The sequence below is a fragment of the Daucus carota genome, chromosome 9, assembly GCF_001625215.2.
Source record: "Daucus carota subsp. sativus chromosome 9, DH1 v3.0, whole genome shotgun sequence".
Taxonomy (NCBI): domain Eukaryota; kingdom Viridiplantae; phylum Streptophyta; class Magnoliopsida; order Apiales; family Apiaceae; genus Daucus; species Daucus carota.
In genome coordinates, this window is record NC_030389.2 from 13,406,062 (window position 1) to 13,423,019 (window position 16,958).

General features: G+C 33.3%; 1 protein-coding gene across 2 annotated transcripts; it reads right to left on the reverse strand.

The window, feature by feature from the left end:
• Nucleotides 1-615: 615 nt before the first annotated feature.
• LOC108202674 (protein ARABIDILLO 1) lies at nucleotides 616-12,372 on the reverse strand. 2 transcript variants are annotated; one of them, XM_064084307.1, is made up of 14 exons: nucleotides 12,277-12,372; nucleotides 12,038-12,133; nucleotides 10,122-11,538; nucleotides 9,744-9,902; nucleotides 9,574-9,654; nucleotides 8,591-8,722; nucleotides 7,512-7,639; nucleotides 5,711-5,798; nucleotides 4,967-5,061; nucleotides 3,961-4,024; nucleotides 3,496-3,671; nucleotides 1,625-1,846; nucleotides 1,271-1,355; nucleotides 616-1,144 (listed from the first exon to the last, which is right to left on the reverse strand). In XM_064084307.1, the coding sequence occupies exons 3-14, from the start codon at nucleotides 11,472-11,474 to the stop codon at nucleotides 968-970; spliced, it is 2,760 nt and encodes a 919-aa protein (XP_063940377.1). In that variant the 5' UTR covers nucleotides 11,475-11,538; nucleotides 12,038-12,133; nucleotides 12,277-12,372; the 3' UTR covers nucleotides 616-967. The 2 variants fall into 2 exon arrangements, with proteins under 2 accessions (XP_063940377.1, XP_017226678.1); XM_017371189.2 differs by having other exon boundaries at nucleotides 10,122-11,616.
• Between the last annotated feature and the right edge of the window lie 4,586 nt (nucleotides 12,373-16,958).

Consider the following 16,958-nt stretch of genomic DNA (forward strand, 5'->3'; position numbering starts at 1 on the left):
TGCTCAAATACAAATCATTAAATGCAAACCTTAAATACAAACCAGGAGAAAGTAGGTCTATATTTCATCATCCACCCGTCCCTAAGGCCAATACTTTACTTTACTTTACGCCACCACCTTCTCACTAGAGCCCACCTCCATCCGACCTTGCCAAGGCCCACCTTGGGGTCCATTCTCGAGGCACACAAACTTCCCATAAAACATTGATTCACATTTAGGCACACAAACTTCCCATAAAAACATTTAGGTTTATATTTACTCACTGTCCCATAATAAGTGTGACTTCGACCCTTTTCACATAATTTGAGATGCAAAACAAATACCTTTCTATATATTATTTTTCGGATTTTCTTTTTCTGAATAAAAGTTTAACATCTATAATTTAATTCAGAAAAAGAAAATTTAAAAAATAACATGTAGAAGTATGTTTTTTAACATCTTAACATGCAAAAAGTCAAAACGACACTTATTTTTGGACAGAGAGTAATAGTTTGTACTAGAGTAAAACACTCTCTCTCTCTCTCTCTCTCTCTCTCTATATATATATATATATATATATATATATATATATATTTGAACTATCATATTGTCAGAACTCAAACCCCGAAAAAATCATAATCCAACAATAGTTTCATAACATATCTATGGGAGACTTGGTCTCAAATTCTCGGTAAACCACAGAACAAAACTATCAATGTAACCTTCACACAAAGTAACTCTATGGTGCCAATATGTTTGTACAAACAAATAATATGAATGGGAAGGAAATGAGAAGAAAGTTGCGGATCAGATCTACACTGATCACAATTTGATCAAGCAGACTGCCCACACAGAAAGATTCTACATTTATCACATTATAACTTTTGATTATATTGCTCGCACATAACCGAACATTTAAATTTGCTGCTTCAACGACATTGATAACACCCTCAAACAAATAAGCGAATTAGGGAAGCTGATCATAGAGCTATATCGAAGTTTCTGTTTGATGGTGCTCAAGATTTCGGAGTACAATCCTTGCAAAGATTTTCGCTTCAAGAGGTGCATTAGCTGCTGCAGCTGCTGCTCTTAGAACCCGTGGTGCAGCCGTATTCTGTAGAAGGGATACATGGTGTAGTGCGTGCCTGCCACCCGGAATGGTAAACTACAGAAGGTAACAACAAAAGACTGACAATTTAGTTACTAGTAAAGTCTGAATATGTTCAATTCACTCAGGAACAATATCAAAGGGTAAACTTAAATAATAGAGATAGAGTTCAAATTTATTAACCTGGAGCAGGGCGAATGCTGCACATGCCTTGAGCACAGAAGATGGATTTCTAAGCATAATTACAAATCTTCCAATTTCAGCTCCACTGAGCGGAAATATACAAAAAACAAAAGATGAGAATAAGATTATTAAGGAAGTAAGATATGTAACAAGCAAAACCAACTATTACCTAAATTGATACAAAATCAGCATCATGGGGGAAACACTCACAAGATTTGGTAAAAAAATCCTAAAAACTACTGTCTTAATTGTGGTCAGTCCATATGCTTACAAAAGGATTCTGCACAAAACTATGCTGGCTATCCTGGAAATAAATTAGTTCTGTAAAACAAAAAGGAAGAGAGGGAGAAAGACCTGCATCTCAGATGACCCGCCTCATGAATACGGGACAACTCCGTGACTTGCGTCAATGCTGCAGGGGCTGAAGAGGCAGCTGCGGCAGTAAATGCTTGTGGGTCAGTAAATGTAAGTATAAAAGCTTCAATATTTTTCAGCGCCATTCTCCTAGCCCCCTCTAAATTCACACTTTTTGAACTGCTTTCTGTGGAAGTCCCAACCAGCGCAAACTCATCCATTCTGCATAACATTCAAAAAAAAAAAAGCACTTTATTCTAGAGAATAGAATCTTTATCTATAGACAATTAACAATATTTCAGGAAAAGCAAAGACTAGGCCAAATTCAAACACTAACAATTTATACGAATAGAAAGGTTAAATTTGATGATCAAGTAGACCTAGAAGACTGTGCTAATGTGGAGCAAGAAAAATACTGGTCATTCTAGTTCAGGGCAAGCCCTTCATATACAAACATTTTACTTGAGCTATATTGTTGTAATAATTATAACACTAACATACTAACAGACATATAAATCTAGGAGACTGATAAGATTCTACATGAAACATCAAAGATAGTATATCCTCGCTACTTTAAAGTTAAATTCCCGATTAGAAAACTCCACCAGACCCGAAAAATCAACAAGACTCGGGTAGTTGGGAGTGAACATCTCAAATAATGTAAATTACTTATAATAAGTGTTGTACCATTATATACTTCAACAACCGAAGTATATCTAACCAAAACTTAAAAATCCTTAATACATCCAAAGATGAACTAAATGGTGATGGCGTTTTCCATTTTGCCTTTAATAAAAGTAAACTAATGTTGCAAAAGAAGGAATCAAGTAAGATTGTTTTGATGACTTCACTCAGTTAACCTCTATCTTGAACTTGAATTTTACAGACAAGACTTAGTTGTGCAAGTCTAAGTGATTAGAGTGTATGAAACTTACAGTCATTTGTTTGGCTGAACTAGGACAAATTTTGTGGCTTTTACAGTCATATGTTTGGCTAAACTAGGACACATTTGTGAATCACACTCATATGTTAGGCTTAACTAGGACAGATTCGTAACTTGCACTCATGTCTGGCTGAACTAGGACACATTTGTTGAATAGTAGGTCGAATGCAGCACTCAACATGTCTGTATGAACTAGGACACATTTGTTGAGCAGTAGATCGAACGTAGCACTTAACAGAACACTCAGCATTAGTCAATCTTTGGCCTCCTTACTCATATTAGACTATCTAAATATCAAAATATATAACATTTATAATACATATATCTAGAGTCATAGAACGTGTTTGTTTTGTCTAGTTGCTTATTACTTGAACTAATTATGAAAGTTTGCTATTAACTGTTTGTGTGAGTAAAAATTAGAAAATAGAGAAATGAATAACTTATATGTTTTAAGTGACTTAAAGTACTGGTTATGTACTTATTTTGTATTACAAGTTGACTTCATAAAGATGTATATTGTTCCCTTTAAAGGGAACTTCAGATAGTATCTTATTGTTTTTTATATATTACAATTCACATAACACTAAAATATCCAAACTTATAGTAACTTGTGAGACAGATTATACTTGCAAGAGTTACTTCTTAATGGTATGAATTGTCTTATAATTTTTAGAGATACAAACTACCAAGTCCATGTCTGTAAAACCCTAAACCATTTATTCTATATTTCTCAGTTCTTGGGTCAATTCTTAAGCTCTCTCCTATTTCTATCATGCAAACGATTCTACACTTCAACTTTGTTATACACACACACATATTATAATATATATATATATATATATATATTTAAATTGTAACAAATAATCACTACAAGATGGCGTCTAGTATTAAATACATATACAGACACACATATGATATATCCATATACCTTCCATCAAACATATATGACAGCGCCAAAGCAGCCATGAATCTTGCCATTTTTGATACAGACGAAGAACAAAGGTTAACTAAAGCTGGTACTCCCCCATCCTCCACTATCCGAAAAGCATTGCCAGGATTAAAAGCAAGATTCCAAAGAGCTCCAGCAGCAGTCTCATGAACATCCTGAAAGAGATTAGACACTCAGGATTTAGCGGAAGCATGTGTTGCCCTTGTAAGATGGTTACTGGTTTCCCCGGCCTCAAATATGAGTTTATGACTGAGCTCACACTTTCTTTAAGATAACTTTAGTAATCAAGAAAAATCTCAGAAAGAATTATAAGATGTAACTTCAAATACTCAGTTTAAAGTACAGATCATGTCACAATAGTATATACCAGTGAAGACATGGTTATATAATAAGTTAAGAAGATTCAACTCTTTGGAACCAAAATACGCAACATTGAGTACTTACTTCGGCTTCGGATCGTGCCAGTGCGATAAGTGGTGCAACACCTCCTTCCCGCCCAATAGCAATGCTGATACAAGAGAGCAATGCATTAGACATTAAATCAGGCCTAGTCAATTGAAGAGGGAGTGAGAGGGGGGAGGGGGCGGAGAAGAGAGAGAGAGAGAGTTGTATCAAGCCTCGTCAATTGAAGGGGGAGCGGGGAAAGAGAGAGGGAGGGAGGGATGGGGAGAGAGAGAGAGAGAGAGAGAGAGAGTTCAAACAATAACTACATATTTGTATTTATTTTGAAAAGCGAAAGGATGCCAGAAGGTGCACAATAATGAACAATTATAGTACCCTTCAAGAGTAAAAGAAAGCTGATGGAAAAAGTCACAAATAAGATGCTTGATGAAATACTAGAAAATTGACGGGAAAAGAAACATTTGCGAAAAAACAAACAAAGACAACATAATTTCTGTGTAACTTTGGGTCACACGTATAAAAAGATTATAAAGTATGTACAAACAAAATAATTTCAGGTGCAGATAGTTTGCAGGCTCTATTCTCTGGAGGACTGGATCAACCAATCTTCCAAAATCCATGTTTCAAGAAACTGCATTAAATACATATATCTCAACTCCAGAAAACTTGTTTCATGGGGTTGGGAGAGATTTTTGTTGACTCTAAGTACCAATGCATGGATGTCATATGAGCAAGTTCGTAGCATAACATCTTTAATGTCATGTATATAACTAGATGACAAGTCATTTGTTTCTTTTTTTAATTTTAGGAAAGTTCCAAGAATGTTAATTACCATTTACATGTATCAAATTCTACATCAGGGATCAGTCCCTGAATTTCATATATCGTAGAAAATATCTTCTCACTACTAACTAGTATATATTAGGAAACAGAAAAACAAAATCAGGCAGGATATTTAAATCATTTATGGTTGATGCGGGAAGAAGAATGACAGAGGATGATTATCATCACAACATGGTCAAGCACGAAAGTTAAAAGATTGCAATACCTATTAGTTTCAGAAACCGATAACCCCCAAAGAGCACCAGCAGCCCTCTCCTGAAGACCAGGAGAGGCATTTGAACACGAACGAGCAAGAGAAACCTAATGGAAGTAGAAGAAAGTTGCATATTACAGATGACTAGTTGCATCATTCTTTAAGTAAGCAAGGATACAGAAGTTTATCATGACTTGTTTAGAAACATATTGCAATACCAAACTAACTGGAACTACAAAATGAAGATAATGATGTAGAGTAACTTAAAACAAGTTTTCATTTCGAAAACCACCAACCCTGAAAAATTATCACGACGGTTAAAATCAAATTTTAACTCAAACATAGTTCATGTCACTCTTTGACTCACGATCAATCCCCAACCAGTAAATGATTAAGGGTACATTCGGTTCCTAAGGTTTTTACACTAAGTTTGGAGTAATACAGCATCAGGTAACATAACACGGGCGTCTAAAATCATCTAGTTGGTATGTGTTTCTATCAAAATTATTATGCATGATTCACAGAAGGATTAGTGAAGAATCCTTCATTCAGAAGTTTACTGTGTTACTTTCTGAAAAATCACAAGTGTGTGGAATTTTGTATAGCTCCTTAATGAAAGAGCTCTATTGTAGAACCTAAATTAATAAGCAAACCTCCAGATTTTATTGTGAAGCAACACATAACGAGTGCACTGATACTACCAGAATTGCAGTTCATATATATATTACATAAGTTCTCAAGAATGGCAGTCCATACCAAGGCTTCAACACCACCAGTCGCTGCAATGGCTTCTCGATTTCTGTCATCAAATGACAAATTCCACAACGCACCAGCAGCTTCTTGTCTATACAGGAAAACAAAAAAAAATTAAGCAAGATGTCAAAGATGGTAAGAACATATAAAAAATCGATAAAACACTCCCTCCATCATCAGAAAGATAAGAAAAATAATAAAATAAGTTGGTGCCAATAAGGTAATATAACTACATAATTGCTCGTGTAAGGACTCATTTTGCTCATCAATTTATAAGAGTATCCAGTATACCCTCTCCGTGGACTCAATTTTCAAATCATTTGTTCAAAAGGCACTTCTTCAAACCTTCACATTCTTTAAAGGTTGGATGAAGTATATTGGAGACTTTAGAAATGTGGCCACATTTAATAATGTATATTACTATCAGTAAACTATTGAGCATATAACATTTGCAGGGTTTTTTCTCACTTTTTCAAATACAGTGTTGACAACTAATTATATGCTTGAAACACAAAGATAATATATTATCTACAAAGGGAAAAAAAAAATAAACTAAGTACTTGCTACCCATAAGTTACAATAAAATAATTGAATTCATCAATGTAATCTCAGTAATAATTTTTCCTATAATCCAGGCTCCAATTGTGAGGGAGGAAATCTTGTGTTCTGGAATTAGGCAACATTTTACGAGGTAAATATTTCCTCGCTTTCATTTGTTTTTTCTCCTCGACTTTCTTTGACTTGCATGATACAGTATATTCGTTGACTATTATTTTTAAGAAAAAGGAAAAACAAAATCATATTTTCCGTATAACATTTAAAGCCAAACAAATAGGGCCCTGGTTTATGTTTACGGTGCATAATTTAATACAAAAGGCACTAATGAGCAATTACCTCGAATAGATGTGCTCCTATGGGCAAGAGATCCAGAAACCGATTAAAATAAAATATTTACGAAGGAGTATCACCTTCAAATGTTTCCAAAGAATGTTATTTAAGTTTCGCTGATGTTTAATTGATAAGACTTCTTTTTGCAGCTGAAATATGCTAGATAGAGTGAAAACTAATTGTCGAGACATACTTAATACAAATTATTTCGTACATGTTGCTTTTAAGGTAATTACAAATTATTCTTACATCTCAAATTAATTTAACGAACACTTTTCCAAAAAAAGCCAGGTATTTTTCATCTCTTGTTTTCTTCAGTCAAGCAAGTGTAATGACACAAATATGAAAGGATTTTTGAAACAGTCAGTGGACAGTCTAAATTTTGGCTACTGAGATAACCGAGTCATGGCCAAACATTATTAACTCAGCAAGCTGAGAACTTATCGACACAAGGATAACACAAAAGGTTATCTTCACTGCACAAATACATACAGCAATTTTTTATGTAGTTGTAATTTTATAATATTGTCTTGTGTTCCTATTTACTTCTGCCAATAGTCAACAGCATTGTAATGTAAGTCTAGATTCTGGTATAAATCATCTATACATAAAAGCACTAATTACAGATACAACCACCCATCCATACATATAAAAGATGTGAATAATGAGGTATTGGGAAGACATACGACAGCAAAAAGCTTTATTACCATATTGCAAAGAACTACAGGCTACAGTAACCATTCAACAGAGCTGTCTTCTCACCAAAGATTAAACAGCATAAATATTTAATTATCACAACTCATTACTATAAAATTTATATTTGATAAGTTGCAAAAGATGCACGTTGACTAAAACATTCACAAACACCATAGCACAATATATAGGTTAATAGAACTTTAGAATCAAAATTTATTACCTGACACCATCATGAGGAGAACGAGTAAGCTGCACAAGTGCTTGAAGAGCTCCAGCCTCTTGTCCAACAGCAGCATTATTACCGTTGCTATCTCCATGAGCAGCTAAATTACCTAATGCACGAGCAGCCTAGGAAATAGACAAAACAGGAATTCATGACTACGAGGCAGATGACAGGGATTTGTACATAGACCTCAACTGAAGGACAAGACATGTCTAGAATAATGTTCAATGAATTGCAGAATACCTTGTTCGATAAAACACAATTAACATAACTTCAAACACCACTCGGCGTAATGCACTCTGAGGTAGTTGTCAATTGTCTTTTATTTACAGCAATAGGAAGAAGCAAAGAATTCAATGACATGCTAAGCTTGACCAGTATCAATTTATTGTTAACGCACACATTACAGAAACGAGGCATTAAGATGACTCTTCAAGATATTGCATCAGACCAAATCAAATAAACTATCCTAGATACCATTACAGGATTAGAAGACGCTTGTTCTTTATTTTTAATATCCCAACAACTATGGGAGATTATTCAGTTTTTAACGGCCCAGTGGTACGAATTTCAACTCTATTCTCAAGAGGCCCCACATTTTCTGATTCATCAAATTTGATTATAAATCCAATTTCTATTATATAGAACTCTCTTATGGGTAATCTGATCATAAATCAAATCTAACATTGACAAATTAAGAGAAAACACCAAGTGCTTCGCAATATATATATATATATATATATATATATATATATATATATATATATATATATATATATATATATATATATATATATATATAATGCAAAAGCTTCTTAATGATAATTGAAGATTTGGTACATGAATCTTGTGATTGGCTTCAGATTTCAGATTCCACAACCACCTGATCGTATGAATAAATATCCTCATAATATTTTGGTATGTGATACATCAAGGATAAAATAGAATTGGTTTATGATGGAAAGTAAATCACCTTTAATTCTTGAAAATGACTCTTTATGATGTGCACAGTAAAACATAGAGTAGAGAAAGAACGATAGATAACTTTTTTTTTCGAAATCATTAGGAAGTTCTACCTGCTCTTGCACTCCCTCATACTCGCAGCTACAAGCAAGCTTTACAAGAGCATGTACACCACCTACCGCAGCAACAACCATGCTACATTTGTCATCGGCAGCCAAATTTGCCAGAGCACCAGCAGCACGTTCCTGCAAAAATGACAAGTACACATCAGTTTATCCTCTTATCTCGTACACATGAAGTTTGTAAAATGACGAGCGACACAAATGTAAAAAATTGAGCATGATTCAAATCAAGGTATGCTAAGCTTACCAATTTGAACTTGTATGTCTCTATCGGTAAAAGAAAATATAATAACATAAAGTGTAGGACAATTAATGTATTTAACAAATAACTAAAAGTAATACCTTTTAGGACTAAAAACACTACTTTCACATATTTCATAAGATTCATCATTAAACAATGATGTTTTACACTTGCAAGTAGATGGCACCAGATAAGGCATTATATAAAATATATACACACAAACACACACAAATTGACCCAGCTTAGACTTTGCCTTGCAAAAGAATAATAATGAAAAACTTTTACCATATAAATTATCTGTAATAAGCCGTCTGCAGATACAGGCTGAACATAAGAATGACACAGGTATAATATAAAAACGTAGACTTCCAAATATTACATACTGATATATATGTTTAAGGAATATATGATACTATTTTATCTTAAAGTGCATCAGTAATTAAAAAAACTATATCAATATCATCTCAGAAGTTCTACAAAAATCCTTTTCTGAAACCAAGAAAAAAGATGAATATTAAATGAACGTGTATTTGAAAAGTTCAGAAGATAAAGTTTACTCATTGGTCAATACACCAACTTAATAAAAGGTGTAAACTTCAACATTTAAAGTTTTTCCTTAGCAAGACAGATGGATTCATTTATAGAGGCTTGGCATAATTGCTTTTAGTTTTACAACTTACAAAATAATTACAAGCATTACAGCATGCATTAACATGACAAATCAAACACATACCAGAACACCGTCACCACCAACAGACCACTTGAAGATTAGATCAACTAATGCCTGTACAGCACCAGCTTCGGCAATAGCACCCTGAAGTCGAAATACAATAACTGATTCATCAAAGTAGGAAACACATATAAAAATAAAAATAATGTGAGAAAAACTGCACAACAGACAACCTTATGCTCTTCACCGACAGAAAGATTCCAAAGTCCTCCTGCAGCCTCTTCGGCAACCAATCTATTCATAGATCTCGCCAAATTAGTAAGAATATTAATTCCTCCATCTTCTGCTACAGCTTTTGCAACATTAGCATTTACGGACAAATTAGCTATTGCCTGCACACCCATATAAAAAGTATCATTTGACCAGAACTCAACCTTTAATCTCTTAGGCATGAAAGTTGCCTTCAATTATGTCAATATAAGCCAGCTTATGTTGCTGACTCATTAACAAATAAATTCAAATCACCAATGAGGGTGAACTCAATTAAGGGAATCTCGTACAGAAGAATCAAACTATAAGATATGAAGAGATCTGTATATACAAAATTTTACCTTTGTTGCTTCCGACTGGAGGCCCTCCCTCCAAGATCTGGCAAGGTTTAATAAGAGACTTATGCCACCATCCCGCATAACAGCTTCAGCACGTCCACCGTCAATACTAGCATTCTCATCATCTATGACCACAAAAGTTGCAAGGCCTGCAGCTGCCCTTTCTTGTACATCCTCTTGCAAGCTCTGGGTAAGATCAAGTAATAGTGCTGATCCTTGGGTAAGCCAAAAATTATCTAAACCCTGTGGATTGCTCTCCGCAATACGTAGAAGCGAGTGGGAGAGGACCCATTCCAACCAAGTCATTACCTCACTAAGATTTCGATCCTTATTATTAGAATCCCTCCATTCTGAGAATATATTTCTCTCTTTCTCAGTAGTATCGGCAAATAGGGAAGCTACAGATTTAAAAATGTCAGTAAAAAGGGCTAATAACAGTTTACCCTTATTACTTTTATGAGCCACAAAGTTGGCGTCGTCCTCAAGATCCGGACAGTTTAAAGCACACATCACCCTTAAGCTTTGTGAGGTTGAAAAAAGTTTGAAGACAGATGTAGGAGTTATATCAGTTCTCGAAACATCTACACCGCTTAACTTTGGGAGTTTAGACCAATGCTCAGATGCTGTAGGCCATTCGATGTTTGTAGTCCCTGCAACTGATAGAAAACGAACTGATACAATGTTACCCAATGACTTCACATCAATATTGAGGCAGTCAATTAAGCCAATGTCTGTCAAGTTCTGACAGTTCTTGGCCAAAGCATTGATAGCATCGCCATCAACTTCCCTAATTCCAGAAAGCCGAAGTTTTTGTAATTTCGGGCAGCAAACTGCGATTGCTTTAATTGCATCGCTGCTGATCCTTTCGCAGAAATCCGGCCCAAGTTGAAGGCACTCAAGCACCTCATGTCGAGCAGCTATTATGGAAAGTGTAGCATCAGTGATTTTTCTGCAGTAATCACCATTGATTTCCCGCAATCCCCTGGCTTTGAGATTTATCAACGCATCGGCAGATTCTGCACCACGAAAGCGAAGCTTACGAAGATTGCTACACCGATCGGCAAGCAAAGTTGCTGTAGTAGCATCACATTTGTGGGTTCGAAGATCCAACGTGTCCCACAAGCAAGGTGAATTTCCGAGAACCCTCCATGTCCGGCATGTTGATGCCAAAGTAGCCCTATCCCGATAATTCAAACACGAAAACAACTGTATTACAGAATCATCAGGCAATCTAGTCCAATCAACAACCCCTCTTTCCTGTAACCTTATATTCTCATTACTGATCTCTGAATAACTCGGCAAATCTGATTTACTATTTCCTTTCTTTGACACTCTCCTCCGTACTCTGCGACTCATTTCCAAATTCCACAAGCAATGCAGTAGCAATACCCCCTTCAAACTCTCTACTTCAGTGCTTCAGCTAGTGAACACACAAGACAGTAACAATCTACAACTTGAAATTCCAGAACTCACAACAGTTGTATCACCAAAATCGAACCTAGAAAACATCACCAACTTCAAATGAACTCAAACAACCAAACCAGAACCAATGATGCAAAACAAAAAAAAAACCTTTAAACACCCACACATTCAAATCACGTCAAAAAAACACACACCATCAAAAAGACCGAGAATCTTCAATGAAAGGATCCAAGACTAAACCACCAACAACCCACATATATAAAATTTTGAAAACCCAAATCAAAAAACCAAAAACAAACATAGTAAACCATCAATTACCCTCAGAAACCCTAACTCCCATCAACCCATGATACATCAAACACGAAGCACAAATCCATATCTACAACGCCACAAAATTATACATCAAATTTAGAGCAATCAATAAGACATTGCAGCAAACAAAATCAAAAAAACATCAAAAATGAAAGCAAATCAATTGAAAGTCATAAAGATAGTACCTTGAATCTATCTGCTATATGGGCAATTGTGTACCAAGCAAGCTTTTGATTGAACACCAATGAAAGGCAGCTAAACACGAGCATAAGCGTGAATATCTGCAGATAGAGATATATATGTAATGATATCAAGTGAGAAAATAGACAAGAAAGACAAAGCTGAAAAAGGGTCGGAGACAATTCAGGTGAATATTGAAAAGAGATGAAGTTTTATATGAAACCCTCAAGAGAAGAGAACTTACCCCCCTCTCCTCTTCCAAACTCTCTCCCTTGGTTTCTTTGGTGTGCTCCAAGTGTTGTAATTTTCTACCAATTACCTTATATAAAATATTTGTCTAGTGTATACAATAATATTTACATTCACAAAAATATATTAATTTGTGAAAATAAATCGACTTTTTACATTTTCGGCTTTACTTTATTTGGTGGAGAGATATTTGTTATTATCTTTATTCGATATCTTTACTGAATTATACCATGGCCGTATTTGAAAGTCAAAGGTTATGGATAAAATTAGAGATTTGGTTGGAAGTTGGAGGTTAAGGTTAAAATTAAAGGTTTAGGGTGATGTGGAGGTTTCACCATTTATTGTTTTTGATAGTTAGCGGATTGAAATAAAAGTTTGGGGTCAAAAAATTAAATTTCAAAAAGCTACTTTGAGGAACTTTTTGGCTTAGAGATTTTGGTATGTGTCATAAAAAAATAATCAAACAGTTATTTACCAAACAGTTTTACAGGAAACCGCTAATTCAATCCGCTAATCAAAAAATCTATTTCAATCAGTTAGTCAATACATCTAATTTAATCCGCTAACAACTAACCGCTAACCGCTAATTCCCAAATAGAGTCATATTTATCTCGATATATAAAAAACTTATCTCGATAAAAAAATATAGAAATGTCAGGAACTTTCAAACTATGTGATAAAAAATATATAAATGTTATGAACTTCCGAATTATCTGAACTTGGTGCATAGGTGGTATAAATAAACAATTAAAATTGTATTATAATTATATATGTTTATTATTATTAACATACTTGTGTTGAGTATTTCAGTAAACATGTCAAACAATATATTGTAATAATAACAAGTCTATGATTATCGATCAACATTGATATATTATTTTGTTGGTTTCCTTCACTTATAATTGTTACTTTCAAATTTGTCAGTTGCAAATTTTATTTCATGATATATAGGGGCCGTTTGTGTGAGTTAAAAATAAGTGTTTCTTGCTTAAAATTAAAAAAGTAGAGTAGAAGTTAGAAGCAAGTTAAGACTTATAAGTGATTAAAGTGTTTGAAAAATAAGTAGAAGTCCTAACTTTTTATAAGTACTTCTTGACTTTTTACACAAACGGTACGGAATAAGTGCTTCTAACTTATAAACCCAGAAGTCGGCTTTTAAGCCGTTGCCAAACAGCCCCATAATCTAATCATGACTCAAACTTATCTGCTGTCACAATACTAACAACTAGAATTATATCGACTTCATTGAGTAATGTTGTATGTCTCATATTCAACTTTCACATATCTTTAACAAAACTTCCACTCATGTGTCGAGTTCGTATACTCCACAAAATGTGAATATTAATCCGAGTTCAAGTGGTGTAAACTCAAAGTACTATCAGTGGTGTTTTAAACGGTGTTTGGGCTAAGACTATAAGTATGCATATAAATTTGTTATCCTCTGCTCACGAGCATAAATATGATGGATTCTAGTTTTTATAAGTTTAACCGAGATAATCAAACATTGGCTTATTCATATTTTAAGTGTCTCTACGAACGTATGATATAACTAAATTGTTAAGTGTACTTCAATCTTAAAAATGATCCGATCAATTTATAAACAATGTCCACTTTACTAATGAATATGTTATTCAATACATCGATTATTTTTTACCCTTTCCTGGAAAATCACGACAAGTTAGTTAGTAGTTATTTATACACTTTTAATAATGCTTCTCTGATTATAAATTAGTCTTAATTAAGTGAAAATTTCTATAAATGACAATATTAACGAACTAATATTTATTGATTTCTTAGTCTTAATATATGTTATTTGGTCGAATGAATAATTGACTCTTTAGATTATTTATTATCATGTAAATCAAACTTATGGGCGTTAATATATTCTCTTTATCATATTTAGCTCTTATATGTCATGGTTATGAATTTTTACAAATTCTTTAATCAGCCTAAATCCACATACATCTCGGTAGATGACACTGATAATACTTGTTCGTTAGTCGTCACTTGGAAGAACTTTTTATGTAAATAATAAACATTCGTATATTTTAATTATGTTATAACATTAAGCGCTCTTTTTATACATCTTGTAACCCTATCTCTATTTTTCATATATGAGTCAACGTGATGCCAACACATCAAAATTAAAGATAAAAAATAATAATTTGAAATCTGGTAATATCTTATAACAAAGGTAATTTTTATTAATGAAATGAGTACTTACTCCTCAAAATATCATTTGCATGTCAATATATCTGGTGATATGACCATAAGATTCATCTAATTAAATATAAACTCTGAGGTCATTGAGCGTTACATATGCGCATTTATGTAGTGAGATTTATCGCATGTCATCATTTAATTTCTATCGAATTCCTAATATCACTTGCACTCACTCTTGTAAATATTTTATACTTGAACGTGATAATATGCATTATATACTTTCCTCTTACAATTTTAAAGTTTAAAATAACTTTGACATAATTGTATATTATCATAATTACAACACTTAATATCGTTGATTCTTGTCTTACTTTTGATATGAGTGTATGTGCGCATATATGGTCCACGAACGTGCCTTGCGAATGACAATATTACACTAGAATAACATACATTTGTATATCACGAATATTACTTATCGTATATTAATAGTTAGATATTTTAACAAAAGTTAAAAACAAAAAAGAATAAGTATGGAATCCATTCCATGCATATTTTGTTATTTTGATATTCTCTCAATTCCATATTCCCTTTAATATTTCCTTGAAAAACGTATGTGTTTCTGTATACTCGATCTTCAATCTTTTCTTCTATATAGCCTTTTGGTGTATTTAAAATTTTATATACACATACATACTTACATACATACATACGTACGTACGTACGTACGTACATACATACATACATATATCAAGAAATAATTTTAACCTAACCTATGATCTATATATTAATTAGGCTATTTTATGGGTCATAACAATCACTTCCCCACTTTCTTCAAAAGACTTACTGACGAGTTTGTTGTCGTATCTGAAATAAATATATTTGGCCATCCATCCATTATTGATTATTTATTTATTTTTTGCAATTAATTGAGTATTGAAATAATTTTTTCGACATTATTATTTACTAGTCCATCAATATTATCTTGACATTGTACTTACTGATTTGATAAATAGATCATCTTAATTGGTTCATCTTTATATTATCGTGTTTTATTTGTATTTAAGTCGATTAGTCATGACTTGAGCGTCAAAGCAAATCAGAATATCAAATATATTTGTGTCATAAATATACATAAGATAAGAAGATGGGTACAATATTGTGGCCTTTACATCTACTCAAACTAGTATAGGAGAATACGAGATGATTTCATAAAAACATTTTTAAGAGACCTTAATGCATAACTGATTTATAGCTTTCTTATATCTCTTCATGTGTTAACCCTTTGTACATGTTAAATATCATGACGAATGAATTTAGACAAGAATTTTACTAGTTTGTTTGTCTAAGAATTGAGATATATAAACTTGAAGAATAATTATGTAAATGTGCACTATAGTGGGTCATATATGATCTATTAAGTACCATAGGTTTAAATTAGGCCATATTTGATGGGTTATTTACTTTGACAAATTAAAAGACATGATATAATATATGTTATGATGTCCATACCAAGGCTTATCACAAAGTACACACAGAGCTAGATTTACAAGATACAAACATATGATATCTACAACTCTAAATATACTATGTCATGAAATCTAGCTATTGATATTTGAGGGTTTCAATATAGTGAATTCAAGAAAATGATATCCATACAAGTTTTCCCCTATAAGATATGTCTACACGTCTATAGACAATAGATAATATAACTTGGTACATGAGTTTCTAGACAAATTTCAAACTTCATTATTCAAGTCAAGTGTTTTACTAAAGCAGATGTAAATCTAATATGGTCCAAATTTTATGGAGAATAGTTGTTAAGCCTGAAAATGAACTTCAAAAATTATTCGAGCTAAAATAGTTGCATTATGAAAAATGGACAAAGAATGTACAGATTGTTCAGTAGTTTATTTACCTAAAATTTGTTCAATTAGTGTAACGAGTCTTTTATATGTCTAGTGCAGTTTAGGAAATTAGAAGGTTCAATGCTATGGAATGCTAATTATAACATACTTAAGTGTCTTTAAACTTGGCAGATAATTAATTAACACTATAGCCGCCCCCTACTTGCTCATTCGCAATGACTACCTTTTTCCTATTCTATTAAGAAAATTGACTATAAAAGGTAGCATTTTAGACTGTTACTAGGCTCCGAGCCTAAATATCTCTGCCAGGAAAAGCTTTCTACGTAGCTTCGCGAGGAGGTCTACGCGACCATGTAGTAAAGAATGAAAGTGGCACATTTGAATCTGAATATAATTTTGCTTTAATTAGTTTATACTAATCAACTAACTAGGGTTTAATTAGATATAATATATATTATTGTACATATGTAGACATGCATGGCTGTTTATGCATAGAGCATATCATTTGTCTTAGGTTTTAGAGTACGATATAGCCAGGGTCTTATCTCCTTTGTCTCTTTCGTATCTTTCCTTTATTTCTTTCTTATCTTATTATGATGTTTGTTTAGTAGGTTATATTGTATTTTGTGTGTTTAATCCATACTAAGTA